Source organism: Lampris incognitus, chromosome 14 (genome assembly GCF_029633865.1).
Source record: "Lampris incognitus isolate fLamInc1 chromosome 14, fLamInc1.hap2, whole genome shotgun sequence".
In the NCBI taxonomy this organism is placed as follows: Eukaryota; Metazoa; Chordata; class Actinopteri; order Lampriformes; family Lampridae; genus Lampris; species Lampris incognitus.
This window is the reverse complement of record NC_079224.1, coordinates 19,324,708-19,350,855: the sequence shown is the minus strand read 5'-3', so window position 1 is coordinate 19,350,855 and position 26,148 is coordinate 19,324,708. Positions and strand designations below refer to the sequence as shown.

The 26,148-nt window shown below is 43.9% G+C and overlaps 4 protein-coding genes across 4 annotated transcripts; 1 reads left to right on the top strand and 3 right to left on the bottom strand.

The window, feature by feature from the left end:
- Positions 1 to 4,189: 4,189 nt before the first annotated feature.
- LOC130123598 (UDP-glucuronosyltransferase 1A1-like) lies at positions 4,190 to 9,914 on the top strand. Its single transcript, XM_056292816.1, has 9 exons — positions 4,190 to 4,717; positions 5,138 to 5,201; positions 5,497 to 5,645; positions 8,080 to 8,207; positions 8,306 to 8,399; positions 8,541 to 8,666; positions 8,766 to 8,853; positions 9,046 to 9,265; positions 9,539 to 9,914. The coding sequence occupies exons 1-9, from the start codon at positions 4,190 to 4,192 to the stop codon at positions 9,807 to 9,809; spliced, it is 1,668 nt and encodes a 555-aa protein (XP_056148791.1). The 3' UTR covers positions 9,810 to 9,914.
- Positions 9,915 to 10,007: 93 nt separating this feature from the next.
- Positions 10,008 to 15,388, bottom strand: ndufb3 (NADH:ubiquinone oxidoreductase subunit B3). The gene is made up of 3 exons (XM_056293676.1): positions 15,310 to 15,388; positions 14,505 to 14,633; positions 10,008 to 10,251 (listed from the first exon to the last, which is right to left on the bottom strand). Exons 2-3 carry the CDS (start codon positions 14,630 to 14,632, stop codon positions 10,101 to 10,103), a joined length of 279 nt encoding a protein of 92 aa, XP_056149651.1. The 5' UTR covers position 14,633; positions 15,310 to 15,388; the 3' UTR covers positions 10,008 to 10,100.
- Positions 15,389 to 15,624: 236 nt separating this feature from the next.
- Positions 15,625 to 20,756, bottom strand: pecr (peroxisomal trans-2-enoyl-CoA reductase). The gene is made up of 8 exons (XM_056293665.1): positions 20,624 to 20,756; positions 20,231 to 20,364; positions 19,936 to 20,101; positions 19,767 to 19,848; positions 19,569 to 19,665; positions 19,371 to 19,481; positions 18,246 to 18,357; positions 15,625 to 16,119 (listed from the first exon to the last, which is right to left on the bottom strand). Exons 1-8 carry the CDS (start codon positions 20,733 to 20,735, stop codon positions 16,037 to 16,039), a joined length of 897 nt encoding a protein of 298 aa, XP_056149640.1. The 5' UTR covers positions 20,736 to 20,756; the 3' UTR covers positions 15,625 to 16,036.
- A 1,158-nt stretch (positions 20,757 to 21,914) lies between these two features.
- Positions 21,915 to 26,037, bottom strand: rpl37a (ribosomal protein L37a). The gene is made up of 4 exons (XM_056293178.1): positions 25,928 to 26,037; positions 25,099 to 25,227; positions 24,801 to 24,883; positions 21,915 to 22,076 (listed from the first exon to the last, which is right to left on the bottom strand). The coding sequence occupies exons 1-4, from the start codon at positions 25,928 to 25,930 to the stop codon at positions 22,013 to 22,015; spliced, it is 279 nt and encodes a 92-aa protein (XP_056149153.1). The 5' UTR covers positions 25,931 to 26,037; the 3' UTR covers positions 21,915 to 22,012.
- Between the last annotated feature and the right edge of the window lie 111 nt (positions 26,038 to 26,148).

Here is a 26,148-nt window from a genome sequence, read left to right as displayed (position 1 = left end):
ACATCGTAGTTCTCCTCGGTGGGGAGGAACCGGCGAGAGAAGAAGGCGCATGGGTGGACCTTCTGGTCAGACGCTGACCGCTGGGAGAGGACAGCCCCCAACCCGGTGTCCGAAGCGTCCACCTCTACGATGAACTGCCTCTTGGGGTCGGGGTGGAGCAGGACCGGGGTGCTAGTGAACCTCTCCTTGAGGGACTGGAACGCAGAGCGGGCAGCCGGGGACCAGATGAACAGCTGGGAGGGGGAGGTCAGCCTGGTGAGAGGTTCTGCCACGCAGCTATAGTTCCGGATGAACCTCCGATAGAAGTTCGCAAACCCGAGGAAGCTCTGTAATTCCTTCCATGATGTGGGATCGGGCCAGTCCACCACAGCCTGGATCTTGCGAAGGTCGGCCCCGGTCTGTCCCCTCTCAACGACGAAGCCCAGGTAGTCAACGGAAGGGGAATGGAACCGGCACTTCTCTGCCTTGACGAAGAGCCGGTTCCGGAGGAGACGTTCGAGTACCCGGCGGAGATGCTGGACATGTTCCTCGAGGGTCCTGGAGAAGATGAGGATGTCATCGAGGTACACCACCACAAACTCGTCGAGCATGTCACGGAGAATGTTATTCATGAGAGCCTGGAATACCGCCGGGGCGTTGGTGAGGCCGAACGGCATGACCAGGTACTAATAATGACCCCGGGGCGCCTTAAAGGCTATCTTCCACTCGTCCCCCTTCCAGATGATAGGCACACCGGAGGTCCAGCTTAGTGAAGACTGTAGCCTGGGTGAGGGGCTCAAGGGTGGAACTCATGAGAGGAAGGGGGTACTTGTTCTTGACAGTTATCTCATTGAGTTGGTGATAGTCAATGCAGGGTCGGAGGCCCCCGTCCTTCTTCTTCACGAAAAAGAATCCAGCTGCCACCTGGGAGGACGAGGGCCGAATGAGCCCCGCTGCCAAGGACTCGGAGATGTACTCGTCCATCGCAGCTTTCTCGGGGATGGTCAGACTGTACAGACGACTGTTGGGAAGGGGTGCCCCAGAGTGGAGGTCGATAGCACAGTCATAAGGTCGATGAGGAGGAACAGACTGGGCCCGGGTCTTGCTGAAAACCTCACCTAACTCATGGTACTCAGGGGGAACAGAGGAGAGGTCGGGCGGCAGGGTACTAGGGGCACGTCGGGGGGATGGGGCGGGAGCAGCCTGGAGACATTGGGCATGACAGGAGGAGCTCCACTCCATGATGGTACTGGAGGCCCAGGCGATGTGTGGCTCATGCTGCACGAACCAGGGGCGCCCTAGGATCACAGGGACTAACGGGGACTGGATGATGTAGAACCGAAGTCTCTCCACATGGTTACCTGCTATGGTGAGAGAGACAGGGTGGGTGCGTTGGGTGACGCTGGCCAGGCAGCGCTCGTCCAGCGCGAAGGCCTCCATGGGCTTCTCCAGCGTCTCTAGCGGGATGTTAGCCTGGGCCGCAAACTCCGAGTCCAGGAAACACTCATCAGCCCCCGAGTCGAGGAGTGCACCCACCGTGAGCTGCTGGTCAGCCCAGGCCAGGGTAACGCTAACTAGATGGTTCTGTGGGGCAGGACGGCGGGAAAAGGAAAGTCGGCTCACTAGGATCTCCCAGGGCCCCAGTGAGCCGTCTTTTGGCCGAGTGGGGCAACCGCTGATCAGATGTCCCTTCTGGCCACAGTAGAGGCATTGACCCGCCTTGAACCGGGCCTCCCGTTCGGCCGGACTAAGGCGCATGCGCCCCAGCTGCATAGGTTCCTCCCCCGTTGTGGTCTGGGGGAAAGTGGGGTGAACAGGAGTAGGGATCCTGTTAGGAGTGCTGGACGACTGGGGAATGGAGGGGGATCCACGCAGGGCTCGCTCGCGCCTCCTCTCCCGGAGGCGTCCGTCAATGCGGATGGCGAGCTTGATCAGGTCCTCGAGGGAGGTGGGCTCCTCCCGGGTGGCTAGCTGGTCCTTAACAGCCTCGCTGAGACCTCTCCGGAAGGTGACCCGAAGTGACCGGTCGTTCCAGCCGCTCTCAGCTGCGGCCAGCCTGAACTCCACCGAGTAGTCTGTGACACTGCCACTGCCCTGCTGGATACTGCTCAGCCGAGCACCAGGGTCCTGGCCACCGACTGGATGGTGGAAAACCTTCCGTAGTTCCGCCTCAAAGGCCTCGTAGGTGAGGCAGAAACTGGCCTTCATGGACCAGGAAGCAGTGGCCCACTGAGCTGCTCGGCCTGTGAGCAGGTTGGTCACGTAAGCGACCCGGGCAGCATCAGACGTGAACATGCTGGGTTGGTGCAGGAAGACAAGCTCACACTGCATGATGAACGTGGCACAGGTTTCAAAGTCGCCATCAAACGGTCGTGGGCTGGAGAGGCAGGGCTACCGGGGAACTGGGTTGAGCCCCACAGGGTTAACCGGGGCCGCAGGCCCAGGGGGCGGGTTACCCACGACTCCAGGGGCAGGCTTGACCGGCGGCTGGATGGTGAAAGCTGCCGTGATGGTTTGCAACTGCCGCAGGATCTCTGCTTGTTGGCTCGCCAACGCCGCCTGCTGCCTCGTTAGGTTACCCACACAGGCCTGGAGGGGCGGAACCCAAGTCTGAAGATCTCTCACCGCGGCGGAGGCCGCATCTAGCTGCTGGGTGTGGGAGTTAGTCAGGTGGATCTGTTCGATGAGGGCTGCTCGAAGCGGGCGGGCCGGTACGCTCTCCGTGTCGGATGGGGTCGTCATGGTCAGTTCGTACTGTTAGGGTTTGTGGAAGACCCCAAGCGCACGACACCAGACAGAGATGGGGTTAGCCGAAAACTGGCGTACTTTATTCAAACATAGGAAGGCAATGAGCGACAAGGAAAAACGGAAAGTCCAAGGGGGAAAAAAACTCGCGGGTAATCCAAACGTGAACAAGGCAGGATACTTCCACGCGGAAACCTTGCAAGGGAAAAACATGAACCAAGGGCTGGGATGAGTTCGTAGAGAAAAGGACCGTGAGAGGAGAGTCGCCGCTACTGCGGGGAGGTTACAACACGAACTGACAACGGGCACGTGGGAGGCCACCAAACTTAAGCCCAGCCCTGATGACTAAGCCCGGCCCTGACGATCCGATTGGCTGCCGGCGTGGGGTGGGCGGGCCACGGCGCGGGGTGGGCGAGCCATAACACAGCTGGGTATCCTTTCAGCCACCACAGCAGCTGTTACCTGTCTACCCTGCACCAGGACTGGTTCCATGGCTTCCACCCTTACAGCCATACTACCTTCAACCACCCTGTATGTTATGGACACCAGCAAGCGTGAGCCTACAGGGGTGACATGTTCGACTATTGCCCTGGACAACTTGTAGACTTTTTTCACAGCCTGTGGTAATGGACAATTTGCAGACTGCTCATACTGATCAGTGAAACTGATGGACTGGTGATCAAAATTATGTTCACTGACTGCTTATGGACTGCTTATGGACTTCTAACTATATTTGAACTGTGACCCTTGGCCTTTCTTCAAGCACCAGCTTACAGAAGAGGATCTACAGTGTAGAGTTTATAAAAGACTGTAAAAAATAGAGAGAGAAAATGTTTGGTTTAATGTCGGGATGACATTTATAATAATTTAATCATTTATAATAATTTTTCAAAGCACAAATTACATCATCATCTTCAAACCATACCTTATTCGGTAAACACTGCTAGAGAGAATGTTTATCTCCAAACAACATTTTTTTTTATCTGTATACTTTTTCGGTGCAGTGGTGATCAGCTGTAAATATCTCTCTGTCTCTGTCTGTCTGTCTGTCTGTCTGTCTGTCTCTCTCTCTCTCTCTCTCTCTGTCTCTCTCTCTCACACACACACACAGACACACACACACGCACACACACACACACTCTGGATAGTTTGTCCCTCCCAGAAAAAAAAGTGGGAGAGCTGCCAACGTCACAGTTATTACAAACGTATGACTTTGAACTCACATCCACTCAAAGGAATCTGCTAATTCACAGAGAAACTCAACAACCAAGAGCAGAGGCGAAGGAAATCAGATAGACTACAGAATCAATATACAAGAAGTAAAAGTCAAGTCAAGTTTACTTGTATAGGCTAAATTCACAAGGTAGTCCCGAAGGGCTTTACAATCGGTACAATATACAACCGTATACGACAGTATAAAAAAGGGGGGAGAGGGGGACAGAGGAAAAAAGAGGTAGGGGTAGAAATGCGGAAAGCAATGGTATTTGTATGTCTGCTCTTCAGCATTGCCTTGGAGCTGAATGGGGCCACAAATGAGCCTAACTTGTCTGCTAGACCTGAATGGGAGCTGAGGACGGCAGAAACAAAGGCTGGCGTTGTTGGCAGCATTTCTGATAATGTAAGGAATTCGACTGGTTTCTCTGGTCACCTCTTGGTGGTGCCCATGGATGGGAGTCACTGGATTGGTATAAAGGCTATTGCCCAAGCAATGGGTCGTCGTGGACACCAGGTCACCGTCCTGATCCCTGAGGTCAGCATACGTATGGGTCCTGGTAAACACTACAGTACTCTCACATATCCCGTCCCTTATGGGGAGGAAGAGATCGATTCTGTTTTGGGCTTAGACACGGAGGTAATACGAAAGTCCTCCCAATCTTTCAAGGAGAAGATAAGCAGTCGCATTTATCAAGTCGAGAAAATCGTTGGCTTTATCCATACCACTGCCGAAAGCCTTCTGTTCAATGCTAGCCTCATCGCTAATCTAGCGCAGCAGGTGAGTGAATGTTTTCGGGGTATCATTTATGCATGTAAATATTATGACCAAGTTGTACTATGTTAATTTGTTTGGTGATATTTTATGAGTCTATTTTAACACTTACATTCGTCAGCTACAGATATGTAACAGAACAATAGAAAATATGGTCAGAGTCGTTTGGCATTCTACAGGCCCGCCTGTAGACTGTAACTAAAATATGAGCGTTCATAATTTAAGTGATCTATTATTAAAGCCCACGTGTGTGTGGAATGGCCGGGTGGGTGACAGACAGTATTTGTGTGTGGAAGGTGTGGTGTTGATGACACTATCTGCTTGTGAGAAGGACGGATGACAATCTGTGCTGGGACAGCTGTGCACGACCCCCCCCCCCATGTATTACTTATCACATTTTCCCTTGCATCCTTTCTCTTCCTGCAGTCTTTTGATGCCGTCTTGACAGATCCATTCATACCTACAGGCTCACTCATAGCTCGAAAGCTAGGTGAGTTTTCTCTTTGCTGGTTCAAAACATAGTGGGTTTATCTCTGTCTCTGTCTCTGTCTCTCAATTCAGTTCAGTTCCATTCAAATGGCTTTACTGGCATGACATAACACTACATATTGCCAAAGCATGGGTTTAAACATTGAAAAAGCTCAACAATAATTGGAAATCTGTGTGTGTGTGTGTGTGTGTGTGTGTGTGTGTGTGTGTGTGTGTGTGTGTGTGTGTGTGTGTGTGTGTGTGTGTGTGTGTGTGTCCAATACTTTTTCGCAAACTTCTCTCTTAAACCATTTCAGGTCTCCCCACTGTCAATTTGCTGAGAGGAATCCCATGTTCCATGCATGTGACGTCTGCAGCCTGCCCCTCCCCTCCCTCATACGTCCCTCGCTTCTTCAGCGGATTCACAGATAAAATGAACTTCATGCAGAGAGTTATCAACACTTTGGTACACTTTACATCTATTGGATGGACATACACGCACCTATTATGCATCATTTAGGTCGCTTATTACCCCATCTAACGCTCAGCTGAACAGTAAAATCCCTCCCTGCCTGCCCGCTCGTTGGCTGGACCGGGCCAAACAAACGCGGACGTCTGATTAGCTGACTGACACGATTGGGCCGCTGGATCAGGTGACCAACGATGTCACTGAAAGTTACACGATTGGTCGGCTAAGCGTTGAGCGGCATGGGGGAGGGCGCAAAGCTAAAGCGCCCCAAAAACAATCGCCCTGACAAAACGCTCACTGGTGAATTCAAAGGTTAGCGTTGCGTTTGCTGCAGCTAAACCTACACAAATAAGACAAAACGAAACCGTCTGATTCTCAAAGCACCCGCAAAGGGTGAAATGTACCGCTAACTGTGTTGCCAAGAAAATAGCGTCTCGGTACTCCAGTGCTATTTGCACGTATTTAAAATTGGGTAATATGCTGTGGTGACCCACATCTATATAACTAGAGACATTCACCTAAGAGAGAATGCACTTCCGCTTCCGGTCCAGAGAGTTCAGTGTCGTTGTCGAATATATGACATGTAAAGTTGGAGCTAGTAAACTACCTGGACTACGTCTACTCTCACGTCTCCTGTCTCGTTGTTTTCTAACTCCACAATGCATACATTTGGCGCAAAATTGACCCCTTTCCATGCACGTGAGCCTCATTGCAAAACACCAGCGTAGTGAACATTTTTAGCGTCTTCAGAGAGTTGGTCGTAACTGACGCCCAGGATTTCCAGTGATCATGGCAGCAGTGAATGTAGCCAGGCGAAGAAGGCATGCCAGGCGTGCTCGCGAGCGGAATCACTTTTTGGTTTAACTGAGACCGAAATCATTCGCAGATACAGGTTGCCGGGGTCTAACAATTCTGGCTATACTTGATGACATCAATGATGACATTGAGCCTGCCTACTGAGTGCTTGGTGCAAAGCCACCAATACTATGCCACATGGATAACTGCACTCGGCTCCAAAACTTTATGGCCGTGTTTGCGCTGTCATGTCATTAGCACAATATATTTTGTGAATCGGACCTTGAAGTGATTAGCAATTCATGGTGAAAGAAGGTTGAATCAGTTCATCTGGATCATGGCCGGATTAACCCACCATGGGGCCCGGGGGCACGCACGTCCATTGCCCCCCCCCCGCCCCGTCAGATAGGCTACACAAACAATAACATTGTTAAATCTAAAACTAATGCAAATGCCCAACATGGTAGTCGACGCTATGCCAATCTGCATGGGTTTCGGATGGCGACTACAAAGTACAACACAATTTTAAATCACAAAACAAACAGAGATGAGATAGCAGCTCACAGCATCGCCTCTGACCTTTTGGGGCCCCTCGTGGTCCGGGGACCCGGGGCACTCGCCCGACATGCCCGGTCCGCAATCCAGCCTTGATCTGGATAAGATTGTATCCAGATGAACGGATTCAACCTTCTTTGATTTTCTTACCTGGATTATTTAGCATGCATCAAGGCAATTCATGGTGCTATTAGCGGCCACAATCCATTCTTTGTGAATTCACCTGTTAATACAGAGTGAGTCTTAGAAAAACGAGAGACATGCGCAGATAGAAACAGTTGAAAGTGGAGGGGGCGTTAACAAGTAATCAGAATAGGTACGCTTACAATTAAATTTAGTTCTCTTTCAAATCAAAACATCACAAGATGGAAAGTATTGTTTTTGTAACTGCATTTATGACCTTTTTTTTTTTACTCAAACGTAGCTAAACGATGTCGTGTGATATGCTACACTTGAACAGCAAATCGTCACCTTCTTAAAATAATGGCCTAAGTCATATTTTCAAGTTTTTAAAAAAACAGAATAAACTGAAACTGAAACAAAATTTGTCAGTTTATTCTGGCAGGGAAGGAGCCTGAGCTGGTGTGAGAGGTGGGGCGGTACCAACTAGACATAGAATAAACTGAAACTGAAGCAAAATTTGTCAGTTTATTGTTTGTTTTTTTTAACTTGAAAATATGACTTAGGCCATTATTTTAAGAAGGTGAGGAAATGTTACTGGGAACACTCCAGAAAATTATAGATTAACATTTAATATCCAGGAATTCACATTATAGACACTACCACTAACCATCCCTGTAACAAATTTGCCACAATTTCAAACACTGACCATACACGGTCCAGCACCATACTAGGTTTTGACCTAGTCTGGTTTTGTAAAAGCACCATCAGGATAGTTTACAAAATAATCTGTACTGAGTATATGTACAAAAGACAACTTTAGCTTCAACGTTGTTAATATTCAACTGAACTACACTATAACTCCTTGCTATTTATGCTAAGTACTCTTTTTTAAGTTCTAAATTGTTATCAACTGCTTACGTACAGTTTTTTCTTCGCCTGCAATGGCACTGTTCTACAGATAAGTCTAATGGACCCATTGCTATGCCGACTACTGTACTGGCGCTTTGACCAGATAGCCTATCAATTTTTGGGAGAGGATGTAAGCATAGCTGACGTGCTCTCAGACTCTGCAATATGGTTGCTAAGGTAACATGCAAAGAGGCTGTCATATTTTGATCCTACAAGCACATTCACACTATCTCCCACGCATGCACTGATTGATATTGTTGTTTTTGTTTATACAGGACTGACTTCATACTAGAGTTCCCACGTCCTCTCATGCCGAATGTGGTGCTGGTTGGGGGGATCAACTGCAATATGAGGAACCCGCTGCCTGAGGTGGGGCCTGAGAGAGAGAGAAAGAGAGAGAGAGAGAGAGAGAGAGAGAGAGAGAGAGAGAGAGAGAGAGAGAGAGAGAGAGAGAGAGAGAGAGAGAGATGCCACTTTGTTCCCACTGGATGTATACGTTTGTGTGTGTAGGATCTTGAGTCATGGCTGTCAGGCGAGTATGGGTTTGTGGTGTTTACCTTGGGCTCCATGATAAAAGCTCTACCAGAGGACAAAAATGCTATCTTCTTAGAAGCCTTCAGACAGATTCCACAGAAGGCAAGAATACCTGTTTAAAGACATTCACTCAAAGGTACAGGAAAATACTGCATAACATACAGCAGTGAGCACTGCAACTAACAACTCTTGATGGTTTAGGTAGTATGGCGATACACTGGGCCAGTTCCTGAAAACATTCCAGAAAATGTGAAACTGATGAAATGGGTACCACAGAATGACCTACTGGGTAAAGTAAATTCAGTACAGTAAATTCACTGTCACTGAACTGATTCAAGTAATGGATTAACACAGTTTATATTCAAAACAACAGTATTCCCAATTAACTTCAAGTACCCATACCCATATATACTCATCTATCATAGTTCAACAACAACCTGTTCATATGCAGCAACTATAAAACACTTTTTGTTTCTGTTAGCACATCGTGGAATTCGGGCTTTCATCACTCATGCTGGATCACACGGTATCTATGAAGGGTTGTGTCATGGTGTTCCCATGGTGATGTTGCCAATAAATGGGGACCAGTTTGGCAATGCTTATGCGATGGCAAGCAGGGGAATGGGTGTGGTCTTGGATATTCCTACCATCAGTGTTGACACTGTTCTTCTGGGACTTAATGAAGTCATCAATGACACCAGGTGAGAAGTCAGAGTTCATTGGCAGTCCTACTTCCAAGTCCATCACAAAACAGGCTCTATAGTCTGAGGCTTTGATTTTGAATTCAGTGGATCTCTTACTGCTGACCTATTAAAGTAAACCAGGCAGAGCTTACGAAATCTTGTAGTCGTGACAATTGTTGAAAATGAAACTAAGTTTGAGGTTTTGTCCTTCATGTCAACAGCTCCAAGACTAACTGCTAAAATGTTTCGATCCCCTTCCTCCCCTCTGTTTGTGTGCATCTCAAACTCTAGGTATAAAGACAGTGCGGTGAAGCTTTCAGCTCTTCATAAAGATCGTCCCATTGACCCTCTTGACCTTTCAGTGTACTGGACCGAATTTGTGATGAGGCACAAAGGGGCGCATCATCTTAGACCTGCCGCCCATGATCTCAACTGGCTCCAGTACCACAGCCTGGATGTTATACTTCTATTAGTTATGCTGATGGCGGTTGTAGTCATTTTGACAGTGAAATCAATGAGAATGTGCCTTTCCAGATTAAGCAGGAAGAGAAAACAGGAATAACCTAAAAGCAGTCAGAGGAAATGCTTAAAGATGAATGCATGCGTAAAAATCAGCCATACCCCTGTTAAAGGGAAAGAAAATAAGGTGAATAATAAAGTGAAAAATAAGGTGAACAATCTTGACTTCTGCAAACCCAGGGCATACTCAGCAAATCTACAACAGCAATGTCGGAAAAATGAGTCCAAGTCATATCCACTGGGTGATCAAAGAAAACATTTATTATACAGAAAATACATAATTTCATTCTTTTCAGTTACGGTATGTTCTTGATGCGAGAGGCATCATCTAACGTCAGTGGTCACTCTTCTTTGGGGGAAACAGGGCATACTCAACAGCCAGAGCAACAGTAAAAGCAGCGAAGCCCCACTTGAATCCCCTCAGCAAAACATCTGAGAAGGTCACAGCGCGAGCAAAGCCACCCGAGTACCTCCATGCCTCGTTACTGCAGGGGGACAAGAAGCAATGTAGAGAATGTCTTTATGCATGCTCAATAATCCAGTTAAGGAAAGCCCAGAAAGTTGAATCAGTTCATCTGGACAAAAAGTACAGTGGGAGATGAGTGATGAAACGTTTCCCTTACTACACATTATGTCCAGATGAACTGATTCAACTTTCTGGGATAATGTACAATACCATACAAACAATTTTATTAATCCTGCTAGGGACAATTTTGTTTGGAGCAGCTTGTTGTACACAAAACACAGTAACATTCAAACAAACACAAACAATAAATAGTAACACTCCAGGGAGCTAAATGGGTTTATAGGCTAGATAAACTTGGTAAACACAATAAAAACGATCCGATAATAATAATAATATTAAAAAAAAAACTACGGATGATTCAGTAGTGGAACTGCAGAGGGAGTGAATGATTTAGAATAACAGTTAGCTTTACAAGCAGGTAAAACATAACGCCGCCCTGATGGCAACAGAGAAAATTCCCTTGGAAGAACATGTCCAGAAGAAGCCAAAATACTTGCTGCTTTCTGTAAGATTTGTTGTTTGCAAAAATAATTCAGATCTCTTTGTTTCACTCCGGTGATCTTGGAACAAAATTTACCAATGCTGTTCAGGGTGTTTCTGTCTTTCACCGTGAGGCTGTGAAACCAGCAAATAAAAGAAAAACTCATAAGACTCAATAAAAGATTGATAAAGGCAACAGGATGATGAGACTGACAGAAAAGGAATTTGGTTTGTGGAGAAGGTTAATTCTGTTGTCCCTGCTTCACAATAGCCTCAGTGTTCACATCAAGTTTAAGGTGCTCATCCATAGTAGTACCCAAATATACTATTTGTATGATGTAACCATTTCCACAATTTCATTATGTATGACGCACGCTTTGGCTGCATCTCTGTTACATCTAAAATCAATTATCAGATCCTTGGTTTTAGAAACATTTAAGTCCACGAAGTTGTTATCACACCAAGAAATAAAATCAGTGAGCGCATTCCCATGGACTGATTCTGAACCCCAGAGAAGGGTCAGCAAAGCAGTGTTGTCAGAACATTTGACCAAGTAGCTGCCCTCCTGAGTGCTCCTGCATCCATCAGTGTACATTATTAAGTATAAGGGCGAAAGGACGCATCCTTGTGGTGAGCCTGTGGACATAGCTACAGATTCGGAGAGACAGCCATTTACAGACACCCTCTGCTCTCTGTCAGTCAACAAGTCCAAGATCCATAATACAAGTTTGGTGAGGCAAATTAAAATCACATAGCAACCTATCTATTAAAAGATGTGCCTTCAGGAGCTCGGGTACCGTAGCAGTCTGTTCCGTTGCCTACCAACACAGGGATCGCTGGTTTGAATCCCCGTGTTACGTATGGCTTGGCCAGGCTCCCTACAGACACAATTGGCCATGTCTGCGGTGGGAAGCTGGATGTGGGTATGTGTCCTGGTTGCTGCACTGGCGCCTCTTCTGGTCGGTCGGGGCGCCTATTTGGGGGGGGGGGACTGGGGGGAATAGCATGATCTTCCCATGCGTTACATCCTCCTCGTGAAACTCCTCACTGTCAGGTGGAAGGAAGCGGCTGGTGACACCGCATGTATCGGAGGAGACATGGTAGTCTGCAGCCCTCCCTGGATCAGCAGAGGGGGTGGAGCAGCGACCGGGACAGCTCAAAAGAGTGGGGTAATTGGCCGGATAGAATTGGGGAGAAAAAGGGAGACAAAAAAGTGTCTATATCGTATTGAATGCTGATGAAAAGTCAGCAAACAAAAGCCTGGCATGGGCTTGCGGCTTTTCTTAGTGCTTATATCGGTTATTAAGTATAAAAAGCTATGCAGGCGCCCGGGTAGCGTAGTGGTCTATTCCGTTGCCTACCAACGCAGGATCGCCGGGTCGAATCCCCGTGTTACCTCCGGCTTGGTCGGGCGTCCCTACAGACACAATTGGCCGTGTCTGCGGGTGGGAAGTCGGATGTGGGTATGTGTCCTGGTCGCTGCACTGGCGCCTCCTCTGGTCGGTCGGGGCACCCCCGGATCGGCGGAGAGGAGGTGGAGCAGTGAACGTGACGGCTCAAGAGGAGCTGGGTAATTGGCCGGATACAAATTGGGGAGAAAATTGGAAAAAAGGGGGAAAAAAAACTTTAAAAAAATAAAAGCTATGCAGCCTCCACACCTCTCCCTGCCTTGTAAGCAAATTGCAGCGGATCAAGTTTTCCATTCACAGTTCACAAAACAAGCCTTTTCCACAATTTTCTCAAAGATTTTCATTATTAATGATGTTAGCGTGACTGGTCTAAAATCATCAAGTTGCCTAGGACTGGTGTACTTTGGGACAGATTTAAGATTTCCAGATAGCAGGGATTTGGTTACAGTCAAGTGCCATCTGGAAGATATGTTGGAGGAAACCGCTAAGCTGGTCAGTACAGCATTGCAATGTGCGTCCACAAATGTGACCTGGACCAGGGGCCTTCCTGATGGTTACCTGTTTTAAAAGACCTCTGACACATTCCTGACTAATGACAATATCACGGTCAGAAGAAAGAGACGCTCTAAGGAGTGAGATGTTTTCAGAAAAGTCGTGTTTTTCAAAGTGGGAATAAAAGTTGCTAAAAATATTTGGGAGATTGGTATCGTTTATTACCTCAATTTTAAGAGGTTTCCTGTCACTGTTTCTCTGAGTGACTGAGGACATAGATTTAATTCCCCTCCAAGTTGTCCGCAGATCAACGCCGCTGTACTTATGTTCTATCCTATAGAACATAAGTACAGCAGCATACATACATTCTTTTAGCTTTTCTTATTTCATTCCTTACTTCTTTGGTAATTTCCTTTTTTTTCCCGGCTGTTCCCTGTAGAAAAATTTTTTTTCTTCTTGTTTATGAAATTTTTATGTTCTTTAGTGACTTGACTTGACTTTAGTAACCCATGGTTTGTTATTAGGGAAGACTGTAATGTTTTTACAGGAAATGGTGGGAGTCCACAAAGAAAGATATGTAGGAAGAAACAGTTTGTGCCAGTTCATTTAAATCAGAGCATAAGCTATAGAAGACATCCCAAACTGTACAATTAAAGCAAGCTTGTAAGGTGGCAATGCTGTTTTCTGTCCAGCATTTCACCATTTTTACTATTTGATCTTGTTGTTTAGAGATGGGTTTGTAGATCGGCAGAAGTAGTACACTACTGTGGTAGGATGCTCCAAAGGGAGGCCTAGGCAGGGATCTGAAAGCGCCAGGCACTGAGTCATTGCACACAGGCCAATAATGGGAGTTCTTCTTAGTAGTTGAACAGGTGACATATTGTTCATATGTTTTCGGTGACTTGTGTGCCTGGCAGTGACTAAAATCTCCTAAAATAAATTTTGGCTTATTGGGTGAAAGAGTGTCCAGTCTGTTATTCACCTTTGCAATCAGCTGAGTGGCTGAAGAGACATTTGCCCACGGATGAATGTAAACAAGGGTGAAGAAGAGCTGGGGAAACTCCCTCAGCAGGTAGAAGGGGCGAATTGAGATGGATAGCAGTTCAAGGTCGAGGGTATAAATTTTCTCCCATACCACGACAGTGTTACAGTACCTCTCATTAATGTAAAGGCATACACCGCCTCCAGTGAATTTGTGTTTGTAATGAGAGGTGACCAATCCATTTGAAAATGGTACCCAAAGCCTCTTATGTGTAGATCCTTGTTATGATCTGCGTCTCCAAGCCACATCTCGGTAGAAGCCAGCAGGCATGTTTCTCTAAAATCACGCTCACATCTGGCATAAGTCTCCAGTTCATCGTACTTGTTGTAAATGGATTGTACATTCACAAGAATAGTTGGGAGTGGAGGGAGCCAGTGTCTGTTGCTTATTCCATATGCAGTATCTAGTCGCTTAGTCCAATGCAGACTGAGGAAACTCAGTCTGCATTGGAACGCCTCCCCTCCTCTCTCTCTTCCTCTGATGCATTTTCGCCAATGTTCCAGTTACTGCAGAATTTAGGTGATCATGTTGACAGCATCGCTGCTGCCATCATGGTGTCCACAGGCAAATCAGCTAAGTAGAGTTCCCTCATGATTAAAAACACTACCACATAAGCGCCAATGTGATAAAAATTAAAAGGGTGTATGTTGCGCATTAACAGTAGACAAACAGTCAGCAAACAAGCTGCTCCCGGGTCGCACAGGTAGGTGAACAATGTAGAGAAGCTGGTAATTGTGGAAGATTTTTAGAGATGTCAGAGCCATTATGTTCATTCAAGTACATACTGACCGTGCCCACGGATCCTTGAGACCTCTTGCTGCAAGTCTCTTCTGTGTGAACTCCAGTGGAGTTCCCGCTGTCTTCCACTGTCGCCAGTCTGGCAAGGTAGGTTTATTATGGCCGTGGTCACCTCCCATACTACAAGCAGAAACAGAACGCAAATAAACAGAGCTTTTACCTACAACAAAACACCAGGTCATACTAAACACAGCAGCTCACTATAAGTATACATTTTAGTTAATTTCCGTTGCCGCAGATCAACTGGTTCACCAACTGCTGACAATTAACTTATGGCCAGGCTTGTTCTACAGAACCAAGCTAACAATACTTGTATTAGCTACGTACTCAGCGAAAGTAGCAAGTGAAGTCCTCGTACACTTCGACCCCCATTTAGCACAATTAACATCTTGATCTTCCACTAAACCCAGTGAAACCAAAATAAATTCACATTTGGTGCACTCTTACACTGTCCAAAACTAGCCATACGTTGGCTTGCTACTAGCCAATTGATCGGGTTTAATACTCTTCGATAAAGCTAGCAATACGTTGGTCTGCAGTAGGCTTTAGTTAGCTGTTACAAACCCGAATAGCTCAGCAAATAAATATAGCGTTAGATACAGGAGCTAAACTACAAAGAGTAAGCATTAATACCTTTAAACGAGAAAAGTATTTTCTTTATTGACAGATTCAAGAAACATACAATGACTCGTAGAGGAAACATAAGCCATATAACATAACACAATACTTCAATTATCAAAACAAATGTGGACAGAATACACAAATAAAATACAATATAAACGAGAAAATACTGCACCTGGACAATTTTGTTACGATTGTGACCTCTGCGGGGCTAGACTGTGATTGCGACAATCAGTTTTGCTTTACGGAAAGACTACGGTACGCAACTTGGACAAAAGATATGTCGAAACAATTTCGTTGGTACGTCGTTTGTACATCGTCTTGATGCATGCTCAATAATCCAGGTAAGACTATCAAAGGTTGAAGCAGTTCACCCGGATACAACGTTTATTGACCACGTTTATCTGTCAATAAACGTTGTATTCAGAATTCCAGATAAACTGATTCAACCTTCTTTGATCGTTTGTACATCATACTGAGATTTTGCTGCTCCGAATACTTCTACAAACGCAAATAACTGTTTTGTAGGTGTGCAAAAGAAAATATTCAACCAGAAGAAACCAATAATTGCTTCATTGCTCTTTATTAACAGAGTAGTTCGAAGGCAAGTGGGGTGTTCTTCAGACATGTTTGAAACCATACATTTTGTGGCACTTGAATTTCACATACATTGAGAAACATTTTTTTTAAATTTAAACACCAGAAATGAGCAATCACATACATATTGAACAAATTAAATATATGTTATGTACATGACTGAAAGGAGTTAAACATTCTTAAATCAAGGTGAAAGTGGTAAAGGTCCCATATTTTTGTGGTCATGGAACCTAATGACTATATCAACAGCCATAAGACCAATTTGCATTGTTTGCGTGAGCTTTCACTTATGTTGCAATAGAGTGTTACAGTTTGCTTTTTGGATTGAGCAGATCCCTCAGAGTGTCCAGGTTCTCCCCTTCTGGAGCCTCAGGCCATGCATTGTGGTCTGGACACAGAAACACACACCACCAAAAACAATCATGTCCCATGTAAAAAACACATGTGTTAGTATAACGACGCACATATCGACAAAATAACAAAAATAACATTAAAGGTACTTGGAAAATATTAAACAATGCAATCAGAAATAAGCGTGTCTACAGATCTGCCCAATCATTTAATCAATGACAATAATAAGGTTATAAAAAACATGAATGAAGTGGTAAATGAATTTAATCCCTTTTTTGTTAATTATGAGCTTAATCTTGTAAATTCCATTAAAAAAACATAATGATGGGCAAGTAGAAGGTGGCCAGAATGGGGGAAGTAAGTGGTACAGTCTATGTTTCTAGGAGAGGTGAGTGAAAATGAAATTAGATCCATTGTAGCAAAATCCAAAAACAAGACATCAACTGAGAGTGATAGTATCGACATGATTATAGTGAAAAAAGACTGACTGTATAATCAAACCTCTAAGCTATATTTTCAATCTTTCTTTTCGCAAGGTATTTTTCAAGACAGAATGAAATCAGCAAAGGTTATTCCACTTTTTAAAACGGGTGATAAACACAGCTTTACTAACTATAGACCAGTGTCTCTACTTGCACAATTCTCCAAGGTGCTTGAAAAACTGTTTGCACAAAAATTAGATGCTTTTCTTGAAAAGAAGCAATTGCTGGGTGAGAGTCAGTATGGCTTTCGGACAAATCGATCTATATCTTTAGCATTAATGAAAAAAATGGAAGAGCTTACAACAGCAATAGAATGTAAGAAATACACATTAGGTGTATTTATTGATCTAAAAAAAATCATTCGACACAATAGATCATAACATATTAATTTATAAATTACATACATATGGTGTAAGAGGAATAGTTTTAAATTGGTTAAGCAGTTGTTTAGATAACAGGAAACAATTTGTACAGATGTTGGCAATACATCTGAGTGCATGAAGATTGAATGTGGAGTCCCACAAGGCTCGGTGTTGGGGCGGAAACTTTTCATTTTATATATCAATGACATACGTATGTGAAATGTCAAAGATATTGCAGTTTGTTTTGTTTGCAGATGACACTGATTTTTTTAGTTCAGGAGATGATTTAAAAAGTTTAGCGGAAAGCATTGTAAATGAAATGGTCAAACTGAAAAGATGGTTTGGTGAAAATAAGTTATCATTAAATGTGAACAATTGTCTATAGATGGAGTTGATATTGAAAGAGTATCTAAGTTTAGATTTTGGGGTGTAATAATGGATGACAAACTGACATGGAAATTTCATACAGCACATGTAAAAACAAGGGGGTCTAAGAATATTTCTGTTTTGAACAAAGCAAAGTATGTGTTAGATTACAAGGTAATATGAATTCTATACTGTTCACTTATTTTGCCATATTTTAGTTACTGTGTGGAAGTGTGGGGCAACACATACATGAACAACATAAAGCCATTGGTTGTATTACAGAAAAGAGGAGTAAGAATTATTCATAAAGTGGATCCAAGAGAACACACCAACGGACGGTTTATTAAGTCAGGATTAATGAAACTTAAAGATTTAGCTGAGTTACAGACATTGTTAGTTATGTACAGGGCAAAAAGCAGAGTATTACCAAAAGATTTACAAAAATTATTTGTTATTAATTCAGAGGATGAGGACCATAGAAGGAAATTTAATTTTAAACATCAGTATGCACATAATACTTTAAAGCAGATGTGTATTTCAGTATGTGGCGTCAAACTGTAGAATTTTATAGAGAAGGATCTAAAGGGTTGTATAAATATCTTTCAGTTCCAGAAAATGTATAATGAAAGAATAATTAGACAATATGGAGTTGTCAGGTAATGGGTTTTCAGTTGATGGTGAATTATTGTGTATGGCTTTTTGATTTCTCATGTTGCTGTAAGTATTATTTGTAGAGTAACTGACTGACAGACCATCTATTCTGTTGTTTATTTAGGTTTGAGTAAGGGGCAGGCAAAATAAGATTTTCTTCTCCCTGCTCCTTTTCAATCATGGGATGTGTAAATTGAGTTGTGTTTGATCATGAATCGCTTGTTTCTTTCTGGAGCTGTGAATTACCATGAGCGGAGTAAATAATAATGAAAAGGAAAATGAAAAATTAAAATATTACATACCTGGTATCTCCCATACGGAGTGGTAAAGACTTTGTCCTGCATCAACCCTTAGGGTGGCCCCGGATATGTAGGAGGCAGCAGGAGAAAGCAAGAAACATACTGCCGGGGAGATCTGAATAAACACACATACATACATACACACACACACACACACACACACACACACACACACACACACACACACAAAGAAAAGACAAAGAAACTGCTGTGCCACTCACTACAAGAGAACAAAAAATAAATCATGCATGATCTTTAGCTCTGCTTTCTTATTGCAAAGGATGCTGCAATTTTTTTGCTCACCAAATTCACTACAGGCACAATGTTTTACCGCATTTAGGTTTAAATGTCTTAATTTTCTACTTTGAATACCCATTTATGCTTTGCATGCCCCACCACTTTGAATGTCCCATTCCTGGGGCAGTTCCCTGGGGCTTCATGGAGACACAAGTAATTATCGAGCTAAACAAATAACACAAAGCAAGCAAGCAATATTATATGAAGTGCAATTATTTAATATAAAATAATCTAATTATTTTTCCAACGACATGTAGGTCAGGTGAATCGGCCGTACTAAATTGCCCCTAGGCACGAATGTGTGTGTGTGTGGGCCCTGTGATGGCCTGGCGGCCTGTCCAGGGTGTCTCCCCGCCTGCCGCCCAATGACTGCTGGGATAGGCTCCAGCATCCCCGCGACCCTGAGAGCAGGATAAGCGGTTCGGATAATGGAATGGAATTATTTCTACTTTCTGTGGATGTCACTGATATTTGCTATGAATGGGAAAAATGAATATATGAAATAAAGGATTTTTGCTTGGTAAATATTTTAAGATTTCTACAACACAAATGTTTTTAAATCACATTTATGCTTTTGTGGGTTTAAATAGTATAAGCTTGACCAACTATATTGGAGTGTGTATAGATGGAGTTGCATTGATGACAGGCAGACAGGGTTTCACGTCTCCTATGGGGGCGCAGTAATATTTGCTTGGACAAGGGGGGCCTTGGGGCAAAAAGGTTGAGAATGACTGCTTTAGACCATTTAACATATCAGATAGAATTAAGCAATAGTCTTTTTATCTGATTGAGACAAACTAAGGGTTAGAAATGGCTCAATTGAATACGCACCTCCTCTGGTACTCCAAGTCTCTTTGCTGGGCTGAAGGGAATGGACATCTTGAAAAGCGTTGGTCCAAATTCCTTGTAGTTCTCCACAGCTGTCTTTGAAATAATTGTACCCTGTGTTGTCCATATACACAAAGAGTATAATTATCACACAAGGAAATAACTTATTCCTTATGCTCCATTCAAATGTACTATACATACTGGTGCAATGGCATTGACTCTGACTCCCGATGCTGCCCACTCGATTGCCAGAGTCTTGGTCAGATTATCCACTGCTGCCCTTGCTGCTCCTGTGTGGCTGTCAGGGATAGGAAACACCATGTTTTACTGTGATGGGGCATGTGTAAGTGTTATCTTGAGATGTGGGTTGAGAGGGCATGGGTGTGTATGCTATTTTACGCCATGCCAGGGAAGCCTTTCCACATATCGGCGATGATGTTGACAATCACTCCTCCATGTTCTTTCATCCATGCAGCGTAGACTGTCAAGGCAAAATAACGTCACAAACTCACACTGACTAAACACAGTGCTGACTTAACCTGGCCATTAACCACCCTCTGTCGTTTACCCTCTTTGCAGCAGTGGAAGGTTCCAGTTAGGTTGGTGTCTATGACAGCTTTCCAACCTTTGTAGGACATGTGCTCTGCTGGGCTGCTGAACTGTCCTCCTCCATTATTCACCAGATAATCTATCCGTCCATATTGCTTCAGTGCCGATGTCACAAGTGCCTTCACCTGTAGTTCACAATACAGCTACACATTAACGTCGAGATGCATACATTATAATCATTCTTGGATAATGTGTATGACGACAAAAAAAACCAAAAACAAAACAACAACATTGTTTAATGTATGTAGAGCAACCTCATCCTCATTGCGGATGTTGCATGGCATGGAAGTGACAGATGCAGGGTTGGAAGGAGGGATTTTTTGTTTCAGCTCCTGTGCTGCTGCCTCCAACCTCTCCAGCTTTCTACTTGAGATGACCACTTTGCAGCCTATACAGACAGTGGGAGTGACAGAGCTGGTTATTGCTAAAGTAACACTGTAAGTGATTACAAGATTTGGGGGGGGGCAGGTAGTGTGACAGTGCTACTGATTACGTTCAAACTTCGGTTGCATCGTTTATGAACAAGTTGTGGAATAAAGTTCAAGTGGGCTACTGCGGTCACTGGCTTGCTATTCACACTAACCTGTTATTAAGGGTCTAACTCAGAACTGCGCAGACCACGACGCCATAAAAATTCCATCACTTACCGAGGTCCAGCAGCTCTGCAGTAATCGCTTTGCCGATACCGGTCCCCCCACCCGTAACAATTGCCACTTTATTATTGAACAATCCCGGTCTGAATACGCTGGACGCCGCCATGACTAAACTTTCCAACACAGAGTTCAGTGTTGCTCCGCCTAGCGGACCAGGATCAAATAACACACTTGCAGATATGGCACCCTTGCTTCCATTGACAGTGTGGACAACGACGTAAACTTTTCAACAGAGTTCAGTGTTGCGCCACCTAGCGGACCAGAATCAAATAACACTTGCAGATATGACACCCTTGGCTTCCATTGACAGTATGGACAACGATGCAACTTTGAATGCCCCATCCAGCTTGATTTTAACAGAGTAATTCATTTACTTCTTTAACTTAACCAAACCATATGTAACTTGACGTTTACCTATCACAACTAAGGCAGTGAGGGGGGAAAGCATTTGTGGGAACACCTGATATGTTTCACAAACATTTAACTGTTAGCATTCCATCGGTCCATTTGTTCGTTCAGCTCAAGACATGTTTTCCACCAGGACGGTGCCGGTGCGGAGTGCTTGGTGTCTTTTGAGAGCCCGCATTTCGACAGGTTTGATAACCGACCGTTACTAGAGAAAGTTGGGGTAATTTCCATGAGGGAAAGAAATCATGGCGGTTAAGTCAAAACATACCAATAATTCTGACAATAGAAAGAACGAAAGCCACTTTATTTTTGTCATTGTACAGGTTACAATTAAATTTGTCTTCTGCATTTAACCCATCCTATTGAGACCAACTCCGGGGCACAGACAGGAGTATTGACCCTAACATGCATGTCTTCTTCATGGTTGGGAGGAAACCAGAGCACCTGGAGGAAACCCACGCATACATGGGGAGAACATGCAAACTCCACAGAAAGGAACTGGGACAGCATGGGGTTCGAACCCAGGACCTTCTTGCTGTGAGGCAAGTGCTAACCACTGGGACACCGTGCCGAATTAGCACTTTAAAACGGAATACGTGCATAATTTGTACCAAAGAGCTAACCTCTTTATGTTAAGTGACATGAACAATCACAAATCAGACATTAAAATCAACTCGCCAACTGTTTTCAATATCAGAATTTTGGGGAGCAGGGAAGCGGTTGAGTCATTCTTTGTTTCGAAAGTTACCATTCAGCGATTCTTGGCATCCATATTCTTCAGAGAAGTCAATATTACACGACTCAAACAGTGAGGTACACCAAGGAAGTACTCACAACATTGCATAATAAAGAGCTGCACAAAGACACAAACACAGGATTCTGCTCCAGACCACTTTATTTCAGGATGTTAATGCAGTGTCCAGGTTAGTAAAACTAGAAAAAAGTCCCCAATCTTCCAGTGATCGTTGCACCAGTTTACTGGTCCTTCAGCTCCTTCAGTCTTCTGATGGCAGATTTGACTGTGACAGCAGAAGTTGTGCTGGAAAAAAAAGAAAACGAGAGGCATTAAGAACATTTCATGAAATTGTACAGGAAAATGTGACACCTCTGGCTTTATAGGATCATACATTACCAAAGTGTACTTTCAAAATATTAGGAACTGCCTCTATATAATTTACACAGGATCAATCAATATTATTTCAATGATATTTGAATAGTGAATTTGCCTTTCCAAAACCAGATACAATACCCCATAAGTAATCTTGGGGCTGGGTCCACTGACAGAAAGGCACACCAACTTTGTGGAAAGTGCTCAGGGTGAGTGATTCAGCTTGGCATTACATAAAGTAAAGCCTAGGTGATGAGGAAACTGACATTCCACACAACCATATTTTTTACAAGGGTTTCAGTATGTTGAAAATACAACACCTTTCTCCTTAAAAACTGAGATTTATTTTCCTGTCTTTGTGTTGATTAAATCCACCACCAGGTTCATAACAGTCAATGATGTAAGACTCATGAATTCTGATTTTAAAAAAGGTCCCAAGAAGTGGCATTTTAAAGCACCACAAACTGCTGTGATTTGACATATATCTGAGTGAGACATTATGGTCGGGCAGGATTTTGTAAGGGCAAGGAATTTTATTTAACCAACAACCAATAATGGCCATGCATTTTAAAATAATGCAGACATTATGCAACTGGGTAGTTTCAATTCGCTGGTAGATTACTTGTCTTCTCGCAATCTCGCACCCCATTTATTGAACAAACAAAAAAATAAAACGAAATATATTTGTGAATTTCTAGAACAGTGTTATAACATTTAAATGCACATGAAGAATTAAAATTTTTCATCAAACCTGGGACCTTTAATTATGAATCTTTTGAACTACAGGCCCAATGTAACATAAAAATGAGACCCTAGTGATGACCTATTAGAAGAATTCTCAAGTAATACATTTGAACCATCAAACCTAAGTTTGTGCTCACAAACTAGGAATCATCAGCACACTGTACCACCAAGCTGACAACGTCCCCTCCGACACAGCGGCCAGGGAAGGGGAGAAATCCCACATTAAACAGGCCCTGGTTAAGTGTGGTTATCCTAACTGGGCGTTTGTCATAGCCAGGAAGACGCCCAAACAGTGCACCAGCCAATCGAAGAGAGAAGGATAACAGCTGCCAAAGTGTAAACCAGTGGTGATGCCATATGTGGCAAGAGTGTCAGAAAAGTTGAGACGGGTATTTTCCAAACACCGCGTCTCAGTTGCTTTCAAAGCCCAAAACATGCTGCGCCAGAAGCTGGTCCACCCAAAGGATCAGGTCCCTCGGCACAAACAGAGCAATATAGTGTACGCTGTTAAGTGAAAGGAGGATTGCCGTGACTTGTACACTGGGGAAACTAAACAGACGCTGGCGAAGAGAATGGCACAACACAGGAGAGCTAACGTGTCAGGCCAGGACTCCGCAGTCTACACCCATCTACAGGCCAGTGGCCACTCTTTCAAGGATGAAGATGTGTACATCCTTGATAGGGAGAAACACTGGTTTGAACGGGGAGTCAAAGAGGCCATCTATGTTAAGAGGGAATGACCATCCCTGAACCGGGGGAGGGGGGCTAAGAGTACATCTCTTGCCATCTTACAATGCTGTGATTGTAAACATTCCCAAATCCTCTGTGAATAGTACATATGGCCATTGAAACTGCAGTTAATGGTCACGCCCATATTTGCATATGAAACAGGTCGTTGGTTTCGGTCGTTAGGCAACTGTATCGTTTATAAGGGTGGGGATACCTGCAGTCAGTTTAGATGGAAGAGGTCACTTAGATGAAAGATGAAACGTATCTTTCTATTAACGTTGTAGCCAGATGAACTGATTCAACCTTCTTTGACAACATGAATAGAATTTACATAACATTTTAAACAAAAAGATCTGTGCCTTTTAAAAATATTCAAAACAAAGTAAAGTTGATTTGTGTGCATTTTCAAAAAAGAACGTAGCCAAATTCTAAAAACAAAAGAAATTTAAGAGTGATGGGATGCTGCTTACACCTTGTGGCTACTCCAATGTAAAAAAAATATTGAAAAACAGAAATGATGACAAGGGGTAGACCGTTTTCACATTTTCTCTCACAGTCGTACTAGCCTCAAATGGCATTGAAGCTACAGCAGCTCATTCAGCTCATACAGGCCAGTCTGAGTACATGAGCTGCTGAGGCCTAAGTGATAAAATGAGAACGAAAAGTAATTTAACTGCCCAATACGCCTACATAATTCTGAAGCTCTACCTTTCAAGAGAAGGATCAATTGGATTTTTTTTTATTTTATTGTTATTTAGGTGGAATTATTGCCAGACACCATGGCCAGGAAGATTACTATTTATAGTTTTCAGTTTTTACTAGTTAAAAGAAGAAGAAACCCCCCCCCCCAAAACAATTAACATCTAACAGAAACCCCAATTTCAACTGCTAGCATATAGCATACTCAGTGGTGGCAAACATGAATGCTTGTATCGTGTTCAGCCAAACTGATTGGAGCATTGAGTTGTTGGGAAAGAAGTTTCCCTTCATACATAGCCTTTAAGTCACAGCTTAGTGTTGCTTGAACCCACAGGTTTGAGAACAGATGGAATCAGATTACAAGTCAATATAAGCAAGGACTTACGACTGGATTCAGTTTTTTTATTACAATTGCAATAATGGTGATAATCGTTACTAGTTATGAAGAGAAAAAAAAAACACCACATGCAAAGTAGAACCTACTTGTATGTCCAGGCTCCTCCAGCCACGGTCTTCATGCAGGACCCACAGTGCCAGATGCCCACAGCCCTCCTCTTCATCTTAGTCTACAAAGGTGTACAGCGCATCAATAACAGACCTTAAAATTCTACCAGTTTGTGCAACGTCACGATCTTGTTTACTCATACGCTTAAATCTGACATCTGCTATAGAAATGCCAAGTGTTCCTTCCTGTGGAGGCTTTTTAGTGCACAGCAGAATAGGCACATGCCGCTTACTAAATAGTGACATTACTGGTTTCACTCAAAAGTGTCCTTCTTACCTTGCCACAGAAGGAGCAGGTGTATTTGGCATGCTGGCTAATTTCAATCTTCTTGACCATCTTCCTGAGGGACGCGCCATAACGCGTGCCGTATTTACCAACAATCCCCACCTTCTTGGTGCGCTTGGCCTGAGGAGAACATTACAGTACACAACATGTAACATTAGTACAATTGTGCAAAAGGTGAGTGAACACACACATTAAGTCAACCCGGGGTGTTTACCTTGCTATGAAGGTGCTGCCAAGTTTCAAACATTAAGTATGGTGATAACTTTGACACTTAACATATTACAAGCAAGTCCAACATAGTGCAACTGGTGAACACCATTCTAAAATGCCAAATGTATTCAAGAAGCCGACTAGGAGCTGTGAGGATCCGCACAGCATCAGCTATCCTCGGTTGGATTCGTCACAGCTCTCGTGCCGGCTTAAATTAGCACTTTTGCTAGGCTAACCACAGCGAATGACCAAATGTTAAATCTAACGATGTTAAACAAAAATACGGTCACACAGAGTGATGCACCAAGCCACCTTGACAGCCGCGGCACCCTCAAAGTAATTGTTCTTGCTGGTTGCAAGCTAACGTAACGAGCCTCTCTTCGGTCGGGCCTAGGCAAGCTATATCGTACGTTGTACACTGCCATTGCTCAGTCTCTACGTGATTTGAAAACATCGTTATTTTTCCTTACACAAATGCCAACCCTTCACAAATAATGCATTGGATCTGACAAATACAAACACCCTGAGGTATTGTAATGTGTGAAAATGTCATTTATAACTTAGAAAACATAGATTAACACAGATTGGGAAGGGGGACGTCAAAACTCACCATGATATCGGTGGAGACGTAGGTCCAAAGAGGGATTGGACAGCGCGCATGCGCGGATTATCCGCGTTGGTTGCGTTTGCCTTACGGGACTTTGAGCTGGCTTACTTTGTGCCGGGTTTTACAAAAAATAAATAAATACAAAATAAAAATAAAAAACACACACCGTGTCAACTTCGGAGCTGCTAAATTGCACTTTGAAAATGACATTCAACCGCCTGTCA

Coding starts and splice junctions, on each gene's coding strand:
- LOC130123598 (XM_056292816.1), top strand. CDS start 4,190: ATGCGGAAAGCAATGGTATTTGTATGTCTGCTCTTCAGCATTGCCTTG. Junction 5,202..5,496: donor ACTCATAGCTCGAAAGCTAG/GTGAGTTTTCTC, acceptor AAACCATTTCAG/GTCTCCCCACTGTCAATTTG. Junction 5,646..8,079: donor AGAGAGTTATCAACACTTTG/GTACACTTTACA, acceptor ACTGTTCTACAG/ATAAGTCTAATGGACCCATT.
- ndufb3 (XM_056293676.1), bottom strand. CDS start 14,632: ATGGGAGGTGACCACGGCCATAATAAACCTACCTTGCCAGACTGGCGA. Junction 10,252..14,504: donor CTCAAGGATCCGTGGGCACG/GTCAGTATGTAC, acceptor GTCCCCCTGCAG/TAACGAGGCATGGAGGTACT.
- pecr (XM_056293665.1), bottom strand. CDS start 20,735: ATGGCGGCGTCCAGCGTATTCAGACCGGGATTGTTCAATAATAAAGTG. Junction 20,365..20,623: donor TGCAGAGCTGCTGGACCTCG/GTAAGTGATGGA, acceptor CTGTCTGTATAG/GCTGCAAAGTGGTCATCTCA. Junction 20,102..20,230: donor ACATCCGCAATGAGGATGAG/GTTGCTCTACAT, acceptor TGTGAACTACAG/GTGAAGGCACTTGTGACATC.
- rpl37a (XM_056293178.1), bottom strand. Junction 24,884..25,098: donor CCTGCTCCTTCTGTGGCAAG/GTAAGAAGGACA, acceptor ACACCTTTGTAG/ACTAAGATGAAGAGGAGGGC. Junction 22,077..24,800: donor GGAGGAGCCTGGACATACAA/GTAGGTTCTACT, acceptor TTTTTTTTCCAG/CACAACTTCTGCTGTCACAG.